At 51.6% G+C, this 13,826-nt stretch overlaps 1 protein-coding gene across 1 annotated transcript in view; it reads right to left on the reverse strand.

Annotated features, from left to right (window-relative positions):
• Positions 1-13,826, reverse strand: part of COL15A1 (collagen type XV alpha 1 chain) — a 103,247-nt gene that overhangs the window by 53,189 nt on the left and 36,232 nt on the right. Inside the window, exons 3-7 of the mRNA XM_032307715.1 lie at positions 12,644-13,191; positions 11,377-11,451; positions 9,779-9,859; positions 4,910-5,057; positions 506-651 (exon numbers count right to left, since the gene is read on the reverse strand). Of these exons, the coding sequence (XP_032163606.1) occupies positions 506-651; positions 4,910-5,057; positions 9,779-9,859; positions 11,377-11,451; positions 12,644-13,191 (998 nt within the window). The remainder of the gene's footprint in view (positions 1-505; positions 652-4,909; positions 5,058-9,778; positions 9,860-11,376; positions 11,452-12,643; positions 13,192-13,826) is intronic.

Here is a 13,826-nt window from a genome sequence, read left to right on the forward strand (position 1 = left end):
AGGAGAGCATGAGAAGTGTCTGAGTTCCATCCCATGAGAACAGAAAGAATGAGCTGAATCTGTGGGATTTTAGCAGAGGTTGTTGTGAAAAGAAGACATTTGCTTTCATTTTGTACTTTACTGTGTCTAACATTTAAAAAAAAAATGGCTTTGCGGGTATAAAAGCCAATTACCCAACAATGGAGTGGACACGCACATGTGCAATCAATCTGGTTTTGTCTAAAAGGGGCTCCAAAGGAAAAGGCTGTGTGTCTTCATAGATGAGCAGGAGGGAGGTTGTTACTGTGGCGACGACCCGGCACCCATCCCCTGGGGAAGGTGTGAGGACCATCTTGTGCTGCATCTCCTCCCCCTGACCTGGTGTGTGGTCTACTCTCCTCCGTACAAGGATGTTCAGCAAAAACCCCCTTGATTCTTTACCATGCCCCGTCAAGTTCCCATCAAGTCTGCAACGAGCAAACAAATTGACTACCGACTTGGCAAATGAAATTTACCACTCACTCACCTCTTCAGTGACATGAATGAAGGCTCCACCCCCCGAACCAACATCTGTAACAGAGGCACCATTCGTAATGGGGGCACCGTCCGTAACGGGGGCACCGTCCATAGTATGAACTCCCTCCAGTGTGTCATTCAGGATCTCACCGGACCCTACGGAAACAGGCATTCTATAATTGATGACTGTATTTTGTAACCTTGGAAAAGAATGAAGCATCGCTTTACCTATTAACTTGAAAAGATGTCTATAATACAGGATTAAGAGGGGAAAAAAACCAAGTTGCAGAAAAACCGATGTTGAAGGGCAGTATCACACGGTGCTTCCATCAGCTCCAGCACCACCTGCAGGTGGGAACCCGGGGGCCTCAGGTTCCTCATCCATAAATTGGGAAGGATAATTCCTATTTTACAAGGGTGTTTAGAAGGTTATGTGCTACAATGATTCAATAAGTGAACACACACACACACACAAAAGCACTGAGGACTGTCCCTCAATAGAGTTAGCAATTTCTTTTTTTTTTTTTAAATATTTTATTTATTCATTGGACAGACAGAGATCACAAGTAGGCAGAGAAGCAGGCAGAGAGAGGAGGAAGCAGGCTCCCCGCCGAGCAGAGAGCCCGATGCGGGGCTCGATCCCAGGACCCCGGGATCACGACCTGAGCCGAAGGCAGAGTCTCAACCCACTGAGCCATCCAGGCGCCCCAAGAGTTAGCAATTTCTTTAGCTATTCATAAATGTTCACTGTCAGCGTGGTTCTGTGTGTAAAGGGGAAAAAACTATGTGAGTGTACATTTTTTTTTAAGATTTTATTTTTTATTATTTATGAGAGAGAGAGATAGCAAGGGAGAGCATGAGCAGGGGGTTGGGAGAGGGAAAAGTGGGCTCCCCGCTGCATAGGGAGCCCGATGGGGGTCTCGATCCCAGGACCCTGGGATCATGACCTGAGCTGAAGGCAGATGCTTAACTGACTGAGCCACCCAGGCGTCCTGTGAGTATCCAGGTTTTATCATCATCATCTATATATAATTATCATTATATAATTAATATGATTATTAAATAATACATGTAATATATGGAAACATATGGTTGTGCAGATAATCCACACAACGTTGGCTAACCCAAAAGGCTAAACACTGGTTTCCTCCAGAGGACAGGTAACACAACTACTATTTTAGAGAGTTCATACAACTCTGCATTGCTTGAACTGTTACCAGTAGCACGTATTTCTTTGCAATTTAAAAAACAAGTGGAGGGGCTCCTGGGTGGCTCAGTTGGTTAAGTGTCTGCCTTCGGCTCAGGTTATGATCCCAGGGTGCTGGGATCGAGACCTGCATTGGACTCCCTGCTCAGCAGGGGCCCTGCTTCTCCCTCTCCCACTCCCCCTGATTGTGTTCCCTCTCTCTGTGTGACTCTGTTGCATAAATAAAATCTTTATAAAATTTTTATTGAAAAATTAAAAAAAATTTTAAAACAAGTGGGATCCTAAAGCAAAGAAAAAGAAATTATACTAATATGAATGTACACCTATCATGGGCTGGGTCCCCTGCTAAGCATATCCCATGCAGTACCCCATTTAATCCTCCCGCTTGCCCACCTGTCCTACCCACAAGGACCTTCCCACCACCTGATATCTGGAGGAGCAGAGCCAGGACAGGGATCCCACGTTTCCAGGCTCCTCCCTATCACCCCAGGGCATGTGTGTGCTGCCCTGATGCACACATGAACACCTTATTACGATTAACCCCATTTTGCTGAGGAGGAACAGGGCCCCACAGAAAGTAAGTGACTAGAAGGGGCCCTGAAGCCAGGTCAGCCTGTCCTCGTGTCAGGCCAGGTCCATGCATGCTGTGCGCACACAGGTCCCACGGTGAGAACAGTGTGGGCAGAGGAAGGTGCTGAAGGATCCCCCACCCCGCCAATCCGGGCAGGCATCACCGCTCTCCCTTGTCCTCCCAGATCTGGCCACCAGGGGGTGCTGTGCAAACAGCCGGCCAGACCCCAAACCTCTTGAGTCTCCACTCCTTGGAGGATGTTAATTGGAGCTTGGGGGGAAGGGTGCCCTGGGCCAAGATGGTGTCTGGAAAGCTTGGAATGAAACTACTAGGTAGCTTTCCCCAGGCGGAGACAGGGCTCAGGGTTCAGGCCCCTTCCTCCTCACCATCTGGGCTGTCAATCCGACAGGAAGAACAGGAACACTTCAGCAAGCTCGTCTGACAGTAACAGAGTCTGGCTGATCCCAGGGAACGGAAGAGCCAGTGCCTGGATCCCTGTCTCTGTCTGCATTGGCTCCCACCTCCTCGGCACTCACCCCCGAGTCCAGGAGAGCCTCCAGCCTGGCCCTATAGCCTCTGCCGGCTCCGTGCCCCTCCTCAGAGCTCCTAATTCCACCCAGGACAACGGCATTCACAATCCATAAACCACCTGCACATCCCTGGCTGCGCTCAACCCTCTAAACTACCTGGGAGGCAGGGATCATGAACACTCCCCGGGGGGCAGGTAAAGACTCTGAAGCTTGGGGTGCCTGGGTGGCTTAGTCCACTAAGCGTCTGCCTTCAGCTGGCATGATCCCAGGGTCCTGGGATCCAGCCCACACTGGGCTCTCTGCTCAGTGGGGAGCCTGCCTCTCCCCTGCCCCTGAGCTCTCTCACGCTCACTCTCCAAATAAATAAATAAAATCTAAAAAAAAAAAAAGAAAGAAAGAAAGAAAAAAAAAAAGATCTGAATTTTGGAAATATTAAGCAATGTGCCCTAGGCCCGAGAGCAAATAGGTGGCTGAGCAGGGCTTCTGTCCAAGCTGTCTGCTGTTCCCAGTCTTCCCCGGCAACACCCTGACTCCGTGACGGTATTAAACGATGATACAAATTTTTTCCTCTTCAGTCCTGGATACCTTCTCTCTCCCAGAGACTTCCCAATTTAGTTATTAAAATAATGTGCATTTACTGATGGCAGAAGTGAGAAGAAGAATGATACACAGGATTACAGAAGGCTTGTTAAACCAGAGGTAAGGACAGAAAAGCCCGCCAAAATCCTACCACCCAGATAACGACTTGGAATATTTTGTTGTCTATTACTCTCTCTCTCTCTCTCTCTCTCTCTCTCTCACACACACACACACAGCTATATATAAATAGATATAAATAATATACTCAAAGTTAGGGTTGCAGCACACAGAGTTCTGAAATCTGCTTTCCTTGTGGCGTATCGCACGAGTCCGTCCCCGGGTCCTTACATCTCCTGCATCGTCAATATCAAGGCCGTACACATGCATGAAAGGCAGCTTGCCCAGCCAATCTTTCCCACGGGCAGAGTGGGTTTTCTGCCCTGCACGTTGGTGCTCTGGTATGGGCGGTAATCTCAGTCCGAAGCCAATATGCCCCTGATAAAGGGCAGGAAGTACAGACCCCTCTCAGCCTTGGACACATGTCACGCTGCTACCTGGGGGTCCCAGCAGATCTTGGGTTTTGACCAGTGTCCTCTGCACACGCTGGGGGACAAGAGTTAGGGGTGAGAGCCCTGGATGGGGACACAGGAGGCCAGAGCACCCCCAGGGCCTGCTGCTGACCTGTGAGTGCCTGCCTGTCCCTCTCCACCCACCAGTTTCCACTGTGGACCCTACAGGAGTTCAGAGGAGCTGATCCTACCCTCTGAGAGTCAGGAGTTTGTGGTCAAAGCTGGGAAGGGTGGGGATTCTGGAGTCGGGCCTGGGCATGAGGTCCGTCCCACCACTCAGTAGCTGTGTGACTGTGGGCTTATCACTTACATTTTCAAGCATCCATTTTTCCACCCATAAAATACTGGCCAATAATCCCAACCAGGACATGGACCGCCAGGATTGGAGATGAAGTATGTGAGCACTTGGTACAAAGCAGGTATTTAATTAACAGCAAATTACTGCAAGCTTTTCTATTGGAACTCAAGCCCTTCCAGAGTCTGGAGGTTAAAACTCAAGTGTCAGGGGCGCTTGGGTGGCTCAGTCAGTTAAGCGTCTGCCTTCGGCTCAGGTCATGATCTCAGGGTCCTGGGATTGAGCCCCACATCGGGCTCTCTGCTCAGCAGGGAGTCTGCTTCTCCCTCCGCCTCTGTCCCTCCCCTACACTAGCACACAGACACATACACAGTCTCTCTCTCAAATAAATAAGTAAACTCTTAAAAGAAAAAAATGTTCAAGTATCCAAGTTCAAATGCAGGTCTGCCCTTTATAAGCCAAAGAGCCCCAGCTAGGTCACCTAACTTTTTTGAGTTGATTTCCTCATCTTGTCTATAAAATGAGAATGGTTCTAATTCCCTCCTCGAAGGACGGAGGGAAAGGTTCCAGGAGAGGCTCTATGGGGCATACGTTGCGCAGGCTGGGCACACAGGCGTCACCTCATGGAAGACCGCCGTGGGTGAAGGCGCAGTGGGGACTTGCCTTGCTCCAGGCTGCTGTGCTCGGTGATGCTCAAGTTGGCAGTTTCTGGAGTCCCCTCAGGTACAGGCTCACCAGAAAGTTCAGCATCGTCAGAAGGAGGCGATGGAGTTGGAGGTGTGTTTATGGGTTCAACTTCTGCTTCTTTAGACTGAAGAGAGGAAAAACGAGACCCGAAAGGATTCACTTGGGAGGAAAGCAGGATAAATAGTAGGGATTTTCACTGGAGGAAATAAAACGTCCACAACACGCTGAACAAACCCAGAAAAAATGCCTGGACCTGTCTGTTACATACGTAGGCTATCGCTGAACCTCCCGGGACCTGAGCAAGGTGCATGCTAAGGGTCTTGAAATTCTGTTCTGTTTACAGTAAGACTCGGCTCATCTTGGCTGACATTCAAGCACAAGGCCAGTGCAGAGGACATGATCAATAGAGATCTCTTAGATGAGGGAATGAACGAGTAAACAGAGGAACCCAGGTGTCCTCAGTAAAAACCATATAAATCCAATGCCAGATGTGTACTGCGCACCTGCGAAATAGAAGAGGGGGGTGAGTTCCTTCTAAGGAAACTTCAGGATCTGGGCAGCTTTTCCAAAAGCAGTCAACGTCTTAATGAATTTTACCAAGTAGATTTACCCCACCCCCCAACAGCTGGAAACACAGCACGCTTCAAGATCTCGGCAGAAATCCTGATAGGGGGTGGGGCACAAAGATCCTCGACCCAGGATCAGGAAGCAGCTCCTAAGCCCAGGGCTTGGGGATGTTCACAGTCTCATCTCTTCCTGAGCTCAAGGAGCTGCGGGTGGTGAATGGAAGGGACCAGCGTTGGCCCTGTGGTCTGAACAGGAAACCACCCAGCCACTGAGATTTTTAGAGCTGATTTGTTACGGCAGCATGACTTGACTATCCAGACTAATAACAAGATTAATTCCTTTATGTCAGAATTTAGTATACAAAGAGTAAGTCTCTGGTCCATTAGAACAAAGGGGATTCTTATGGGCACCATAACCTGGGATTCAATGGTTCAGTTCTTATGATCAAATTTAGATCCAATCTCTGCACTCTGCTTACTGGCTACGTTTTGTTGGGCAAGTCATGTAACCTTCCTCTTTGTAAAATGAGACAATGGTGCCTGCTCACAGGGTAGAATGTATGTGGAGGTGCTCAGGACAGAGCCAGGCCCATAGTATGAATCCACATATGGTAGCTATTATTCACGTCACTGGAGTTTCAAATTTTTGAGAAAGAATAACCCCTCACTAATGCTTTTCTTTGGGTGTCGGTATATCCAGCCTGTCTGCCAAAACCTTCTTTCGTCAAACTTGTAAGGCATTTGTTACAAAACCCTGTTCAAGGCAGAGCGTGAATCTGGCCCCTGGTTCAGACCAGGGGTCCTGTGTGCAACAGGTGTCCGCTGGTTTTCAGGGGTTCGTGTGGACGTGGAACCGGTGTGGCCGATGACCAAATGGGACGGTCGAGTCTCAAGACTTTGTGTTAAAAGCACAGAGGTTGGTTGAGCCTCTCTCGCATTCGCAAACACAGTTCTTCATTCCATGTGTATTTCCGGAGGCCCTACTGTGTGCCAGGTCCTCCGCCGACCCCCAAGGATACAGAAATGGAGAAAAAAGACAGAATGTGTACCCTCTCATTGTTGGACTGTGGGGAGACCCAGACTCAGACATGGTGTGGCTGAATGTGGCATGTGAGGGCAGAGGGGAGAGTTGAAGACAGGAGGGAGGCTCCGACAAGGGGCTGGGGACTGGATCCTGAAGGGGAAGTTAGGAATTGGCCAGGTAGGGTAGGGGGTGTGGGCAGGGCCCTCCAAGCAGAAGGATGGCCAGGACCAAGGCCTGGATGAAGGGGTTACAAAAATTACAGAGCCTGGGAAAACTGGGCATTTAGGTGTGGCTAGAGCAGAGGTCCTGGCTGTGGATCAGAATCACCGGCAGAGCTTTCATAAGTACAGTCCCTTGAACCTCACTCCAGACCCCCTGAATCTGAATGTCCAGGTATGCAGCCAGGAAGCAAGTGTCCCCCTACCACTGCCCCACCACCACCACCCCCAGACACACACGCAATTCTGATGCACAGCCAGGACTCAGAACCATAAGGGCATTAATTCTAACTCAGCACGATAGAACTTTCCAGAAATGGAAAGGGGTGTCAAGAGAAGCTGACTTAGGGGGAAGCATGGGGTAGCAGGGACTCCTGCCCTAAATGGGGAAAGAGGTGAGGAAGGCTGGCTTTTTAAGTCCCTCACTGCTCAGACAGCCCATGATTCAGTTTGCTGTTCATGGCTTGTGTCTTGCAGGGTGGCAGGCTGGAAGGGGTGAGGACAGGGAAGTGAGATTCATTCCAAGAGAGAAGCCAGACAGAGATGGGAGGGGAAGGTCTGAGAGAAGAGGGAAACTCCCTGTCCTGGAGGGGTGGCCACAGAGTGGAGCCATGGAGCCCTTCCAGGAGATGGTGACGTAGCTGACAGAGCCCTAGCTAGAGACCTAGCTCTCCACCTCTGGGCTGGGCAGCCCTGGGGACAAAGGTTTCCCCTCCTCTGTGCCTCAGGGCCTTCCCTAAGGAATGAATGGAAAAGCACTCCCCAGCAAACAGCAAAGGGAGCGAACACTCTGCAGGACCCTTGCCAGGAGGAACCGGAATCCAATCCCAGGAACACACCAGTTGGCTCCGGGACCCACCATCCAGAGAGAATTCTGTTAAGGACTAAGGGCAACCACAGGGGTTTGGAACGCCCAGCACCCTCCAGTCACCAGCCAACCTAGAAGCAGGGGGCAGGAGGGGGCCCCAAGAGGACAGGGCACTTATCAGTCAAGGGTGACACCCACCCCCACATGCCGAGGGCTGCGTGTGCTGCCATGTGCTGGGCGCTGCCCGTTTCCTGGGGCAGCAGCTGCAAGGGAGGTCTGCTACATCTCAGCAGAGGTGGGGGAAGTGATAGACTCCTGGTCAAGGACCAGAAAGGGGCGGAGCTGAACCACACCCACAGGGACTCTCATCGGCCCCCGGTATCTCAGCACCACTGAGGACCGTGGGGTGAGGAAGTCTAGGAAGGAAAGTGTTGCCTGGGGAGAGGCGGGCAGGGACCACGGAGTCCCTCAGCCGACTTTTCTCTTCTTCGGATCCTGGAGGGATGTTTCTTACCTCTCCTCAGTTGCAGCATGCTTGTGCACCTGCCCTGCCCTGGCGGCCTGAGGTCCTGACATCACCGCTACCTGACTCTGCTCCCTCTCCACCTCCCCCTCCACCAACCTCCCCCCGCCCCCTCACCCCCCCCCCCCCCCCGTGCAAGGTGGTTGTTAGAATTAAATCAAATCACATATACACAAGGCCCACAGCAGGCAGAGAAATGCTGGTCCTCTTCCATCCCCTCCCTTCTCCCACACCTGTCCAGAGTGCCCAGCGTCAATGCCTCCTCCACCAGAAAGTCCTCCCTGACCCATTCCTGCCACCATGATCATCTTATGCTCTCAAACCTCACTCCCCTTTCCTGCCCCTCTCAAAGGCCACCATGTGTTACTGGCATCCTTGCCCGAGCTGAACTCAAGCCTCGCTATGACCTGGTGCACTGGGGGACAGCATCAACCTTCTAACCCTTGGTTAGAAGGACCAAGGGACCACTGCTCTGTGCCCTGCTGCAGGTGCCCTGGACACACCAGTGGTGGGGTGGAGGGCAGAGCTGGGGCACACAGGGTTACAACCTTGCCCAGAGCAGCCACCATCACCATCACCGCGCAGGCCACCTCGGACCCTTGCCTCCTCTGCCCTTGCTGCCCTAGAGCTGGCTGTAGTCCTAGGGATGAAACTTGACAACACCGCCCGGGCCAGAAGCACAGGGCTGTGGCCTGAGAACTGGATGGGGCATCAGGGGGCCCATGCTCTAGCCTCAACTCTGCCCAGACACCCAAGGGGCAGTCTCATCCCCTGTCTGGGCCTCAGTCTACCCATCTGTACAAAGGGCAGTCTCCCATATACCTCTGGACAGAAAGAGGAGAACTTTATGCACCACCCCCTGCACTAAGGGACTACAGTTCCATTCTGTCCCACCCAAACCTCTGTCACCAAAAGTCTATAATCTATAGCCTCTGCCTTAATCCCTTGCTTTCTTTTATCAGAGATGAGTCTATAGAATGTGCCAGCCTGGTCAAGGAGATTTCTGGGCTTCTGTGTTCAATGAGTCAGACCCTGCTGGCTGTTTTCATTAAAATAGGCTCCTGCTGCCCCCACCGTCTGACTCAGTACTTTCAAAACCACTTCCTCGTCTGGGCCACAGAGTACATTCCCAGGAGGGAGGAGGCCCCAGTCACTGCAAGGATGGTGCCTTTCCCATGGGAGCAGAAGGGAGCTCCTGGGAAGGCTCTGCATGTCCCAGGAGAGGGGGCCCTGCCTTCTTTCTCAGAGCCCAGAGCCCAGAGCCCGGAACAAATGTGATGCCAGCCACCATTTAGGGCCACTTCCCTCGTGCCTGACACCAGGCCCTGACCCTGCACTGCTTCCTCTGACCCTCCTAACACATCCTCGAGATGGGACTCTGAATAGCATTTTGTGGAAGAGGCGTAGAGGCCCAGAGAAGCTGAGTATGCTACCTCAGCTCACAGAGCCGGGAGGCACAAGAGCACAACATTTACCTTTGGACAGTACTCTTGTGGCCATGGCACATGGTGGCCAGGAGATACGGACATTCCAGGGCACTGGGGCTGTGGCCAAATACCCTGGGCCAGGACTTTCCTGGCCTCCCCAGGTAAGCCCACAATTGAAGCCACAGATCTGAGAACAGAGATGTCAGGCCCGGGCACGCTCCATTGACTCTGGGCCCCTAAGAGCTGGCGGAGAAGGTACGGCGCAGCTTGAGTACTCACCGGGGCTTGAGTGTAGGTGACCGCTTCCAAGATCTCAGCGACTCCCTCTGTCTCCTGAAGCCCGCTGGCCTCTCCTGACGCCTGTGTGGAGACAAACGATACCAGCAGAGGGCAAGTCACAGACGGTCACTCCTTTGGAGAAACTGTGTGCATGCACGCTTGTGTGATTGTGTGTGTGCGTGTGAGAAAGAGAGAAAGAGATGGAGAGAGAGGAATTGAGAGCGAGCACATATATAGTCGCTATTCTTTTCACTGTTCCTTCCATATTTTATTGCTCACACGGACAAAAACCTAGTCAATATACAGTCTAATATACCTCCTTTCATTGTGTCCAGGTCCCTTCAACCTCTGCCAAAGGGACTCCCATTTGCATGGCTGTCACACAAATGTTACGCTGGAGAACCATGACATTTGGAGAATGTCTTCCCATTGCTACCTTGTCTTCATAATGAGCCGCCTGATGTCAGCCGATGAGCCTGAGGCCATCATTTTGTAACGAATACCCTATTCTTGGACTCTCAGACAGCTTCTACTCTTCCAGTACCAACAGCAACGCAGAGAGAAGGGAATGCATATACGTAAGGGCTCCCTTCTCCCAGCTTCACAGGAATGTCAGGCCAGGATCATGGCCTCGGGGAGAGCCAACATTCTTACAGAGCCAAATTCCACCTCTGAAGGGTTTCCCCACTAAATGGGCAGCATTTTTTTCTAAATGAATGAAATCAACTTCTGCTTTGCTTTGGGGTTGACACCCCCCAAAGAGAAACAGAGGTTCTAGAAATATGGCACGCTGTGCTCGCTTCTGACTTTTTGCATCAATCTGAGGCTTCTGCCTGAAACGCCTTTTCTTTCTCATCCGGAGGATACTTGCTTGTCATTGGTCAGGTATCAGCTCCTCCCTTGCCTACTCTGGTCCCTCTTCTTTCACCTTCATGCCCCCCACCCAACCTAGAGAGCTTGGGTTTGAGGACCACGTAGGTCACCCCATGGTTCTGTCACTGCATCTGGGCACGGAAGTGTGCGTGAGCAGCTTTACGACGGAGACAGCTGCCAGCGTATCTCGGTATTTCCAGCATCCCCCAGGACTGTCACCTAGCAGGGACTCAGTAGATCCTGGGGGAAGGGAGGGAGGCAGAAGGGAAGGGGGGCACGGAAGGACCCGTCGTTTTCCCTGCCTACCGCTCCATCCCCAACTTAGGAACGGATTCATTTGCCAAGCATAAAAGCTAAATTTAGGCTCATTTTTATAGGAATTTACACTCATGTCTTAGAGTTTTAACTTCGATTTTAGACTCCTGACACCCTTTCTTGGCAGGAAGTCTGGAAACCAGGCCACAGACTGCCACAGCCACCGGAGAACCTAACACCTTAGAAGAAAGGCAACCCACCCCCAACCCCCCCACCCCCCACAAAAGAGATGGCTGAAGCTTTTAAAAAAAATAAAGCCAAAAAGCCCAAAATAGGAATTGAGGCAGCACTTGACACGTTGAGGGATTTTAGAGACTCAGTGACGTTGGGAAAGAGGAATTGCCTGGGCGTCCAGCCCTCCCTGGCCGACCGGAGGCTGGAGGTGGGGGGTAGGGAGGATGGGGGCTCACCGAAGACTCTTCAGACTCACACAGCTCCTCAGGGATCCTGGGGTCAGGGTGGATGGTGAGCTGCTGTATGGAGCCCTAGGGGAAGAGCACAGGGTCAGAAGACACCATCTGTTTGTCCACGGCACGAGCACGAGTGGCAAGCATGACTGTTCTTGCAACGGAGCCCAGGCCACCAAGTGAGAAGACAGGTGTGAGAATGCACTGCCTGGAGCCATGACAACGGAACAAGCCACCTCTTGGCCCACTCTCCTTTGGGGGCGGGGGTCCTGGTTCGGCCGATGTAAGATGAGCTCTGCTAGCTGGAGAAGCCCCTGAAGGCTACTGTGTTCAAGGTACAGACTCCCAGCAGCCTCCTACCTGGTCTCAGGTCCCCAGGCTACATGTGGCAGGCCCTGGGATGCCCATCTCCCCTCTTCCAGAAAGTGTCGAAGCTCCTTGGCGGGCAGGCCTCATGAGAAGAAGAGCGGCCAGCCAGCCTCCCGGCCTCCACCCCCACCTCCTCTCTCCACCCCTGACAGTCCGTTGTCCATGATAATCCCAAAGTGAGTGTGGAAAAACTGTAACTGGATTTTCACTTCTTCAGACTCCCTGACGGTCTCCTGCTGTCCTACTGTCCCGCTGTCCCGCTGTCCTACAAGTAAACCCAAACTCTGACCCCCTGGTACCACCCTGTATCACTCAGCCAAGGAATCAGTAAGCAGGTGTGCTGACTAGATGCGTAACTACTTAGAGATTTTTTTAGAATGGCTTATTCCTAAAAGCCTGTTTTGACAGGAAAGTTAATTTTCGGCTTATTTTTTTCAGAACACATTGTCCAAATGGAGAGAGAAAAGCTACCTCTCCTGCTGGCATTCTAGCTTTCTCCACCTTCACAGAAATTACTTAAATGTACATGACACTCCTCTCCAAAGGTAACAAAAAAAAAATTGCTGAATAAATAAACCTTCCTTTTTTTATCATGTCTTAAAATGCACAAAAAGCTTTTACTCAGACCATCCCACTTGAGTCTACCACTCCATGGCGTAGGTTTGCTTATCATCGTGCCCAGATAAGAAGACCCAGAGAGAATTGGAGGATCCACGCTCTAACATCACCAGGCTAAAATGAAAACAGGACTGGAATCTAGGGTTGGGGTCCCAGGACTAGCGCTCCTGCCACCGCACACACATGCCTCTCTGAGGCTTTAAGAACAAAACAGTAAGAACGTTTGCTTGGGTTCCCTGTTGGCGTCTGGGGCCTCCCCGGTCTGTGCAGGGCTTAGACTCACGGTGAATCTCTCCAGCCCTGTGGCTCCTGCATTGCCCACGAAGATTCCCGCACTGGGCTCAAAAGCCAACGGCCGGGAAGACCGCTGGAAGAGGATGTGGCCTTGTTCCTCGCAGTCCATGAGGAGGGCCACTTCCTCGCCCTGGACGATCACGGAAAAGCGGTTCCACCTGTGGGTCATCACGGGCACCGGGAAGGCAGCAGCCTCGTGGGACACGTGGGAGCCTGGCTCCGTGTAGTAGAGGATGACCCGCTGGCGGCCATCCTCTATGCCGGAGAGCCGCAGGCCCAGGTAGATGATCTTCTGGAAGGCATCAGTGATGGCAAAGAGCACGCCGCCATTGTCGCTGCTGGGCTTCACCGTGACACTGATGGCAAAGTCCCTGATGAAGGTGGGTGGGATGAGGGTCCTGGCCGGGCGGCCGACGTTGGCACCAGGCCCGAAGCTGTAGGCTGGGAAGCCACCGTAGCCAGTGACGAAGGACACAGATGAGGGCAGCGGGACACCGATGAGCTCCGTGAGGTCCAGGTGGCCCTGGGAAGCCAACTCTGCAGGGGGGCGAAACAGAGGGCATGGCTCACACATATATTCTACTAAACTTGGAAATGGGGAAGAAAGAGAAAGTCCCAAGTGGAAGGAGATCCCTCAGAAACCTCACTGTAGTTCCGTAATTGCTGGTTTTCAAGCTTTTTCAACAATGACCCACCATAAGAAATGCATTTATATTGCAACCCAACACGCAAGTTACGATAAACATGCACCTGTAACACCGAAACAATGTTTCCTAAAACGTTATTACTTTCAATACTCATCAGGCACTCTGATATTTTCCTTTTGGGAATTCTTCGCCTCTTTTATTTTATTAAAAGCATGCTGGAGGGGTCCCTGGTTGGCTCAGTCGGTCAAGTGTCAGACTCTTGGTTTGGGCTCAGGTCATGATCTCAACATCATGAGATCGAGTCCCAAGTTGGAGTCCATGCTCCGTGGGGAGTCTGCTTGAGATTTCTTCCCTCTCCCTCTGTCCACTCCCCTCAAATAAATGAATAGAATCTTTAAAAGCATGCTGGCAACAATCCACTAAATTGATTTCATCACCCACTAAGAAGTCCTGACCTGCAGTTTGGGAAACATTTTTAAGTATGTCCTGGAATATTCGCAGACTATGGAACATTCTCCCGTCAAT

Source organism: Mustela erminea, chromosome 12, assembly GCF_009829155.1.
Source record: "Mustela erminea isolate mMusErm1 chromosome 12, mMusErm1.Pri, whole genome shotgun sequence".
In the NCBI taxonomy this organism is placed as follows: domain Eukaryota; kingdom Metazoa; phylum Chordata; class Mammalia; order Carnivora; family Mustelidae; genus Mustela; species Mustela erminea.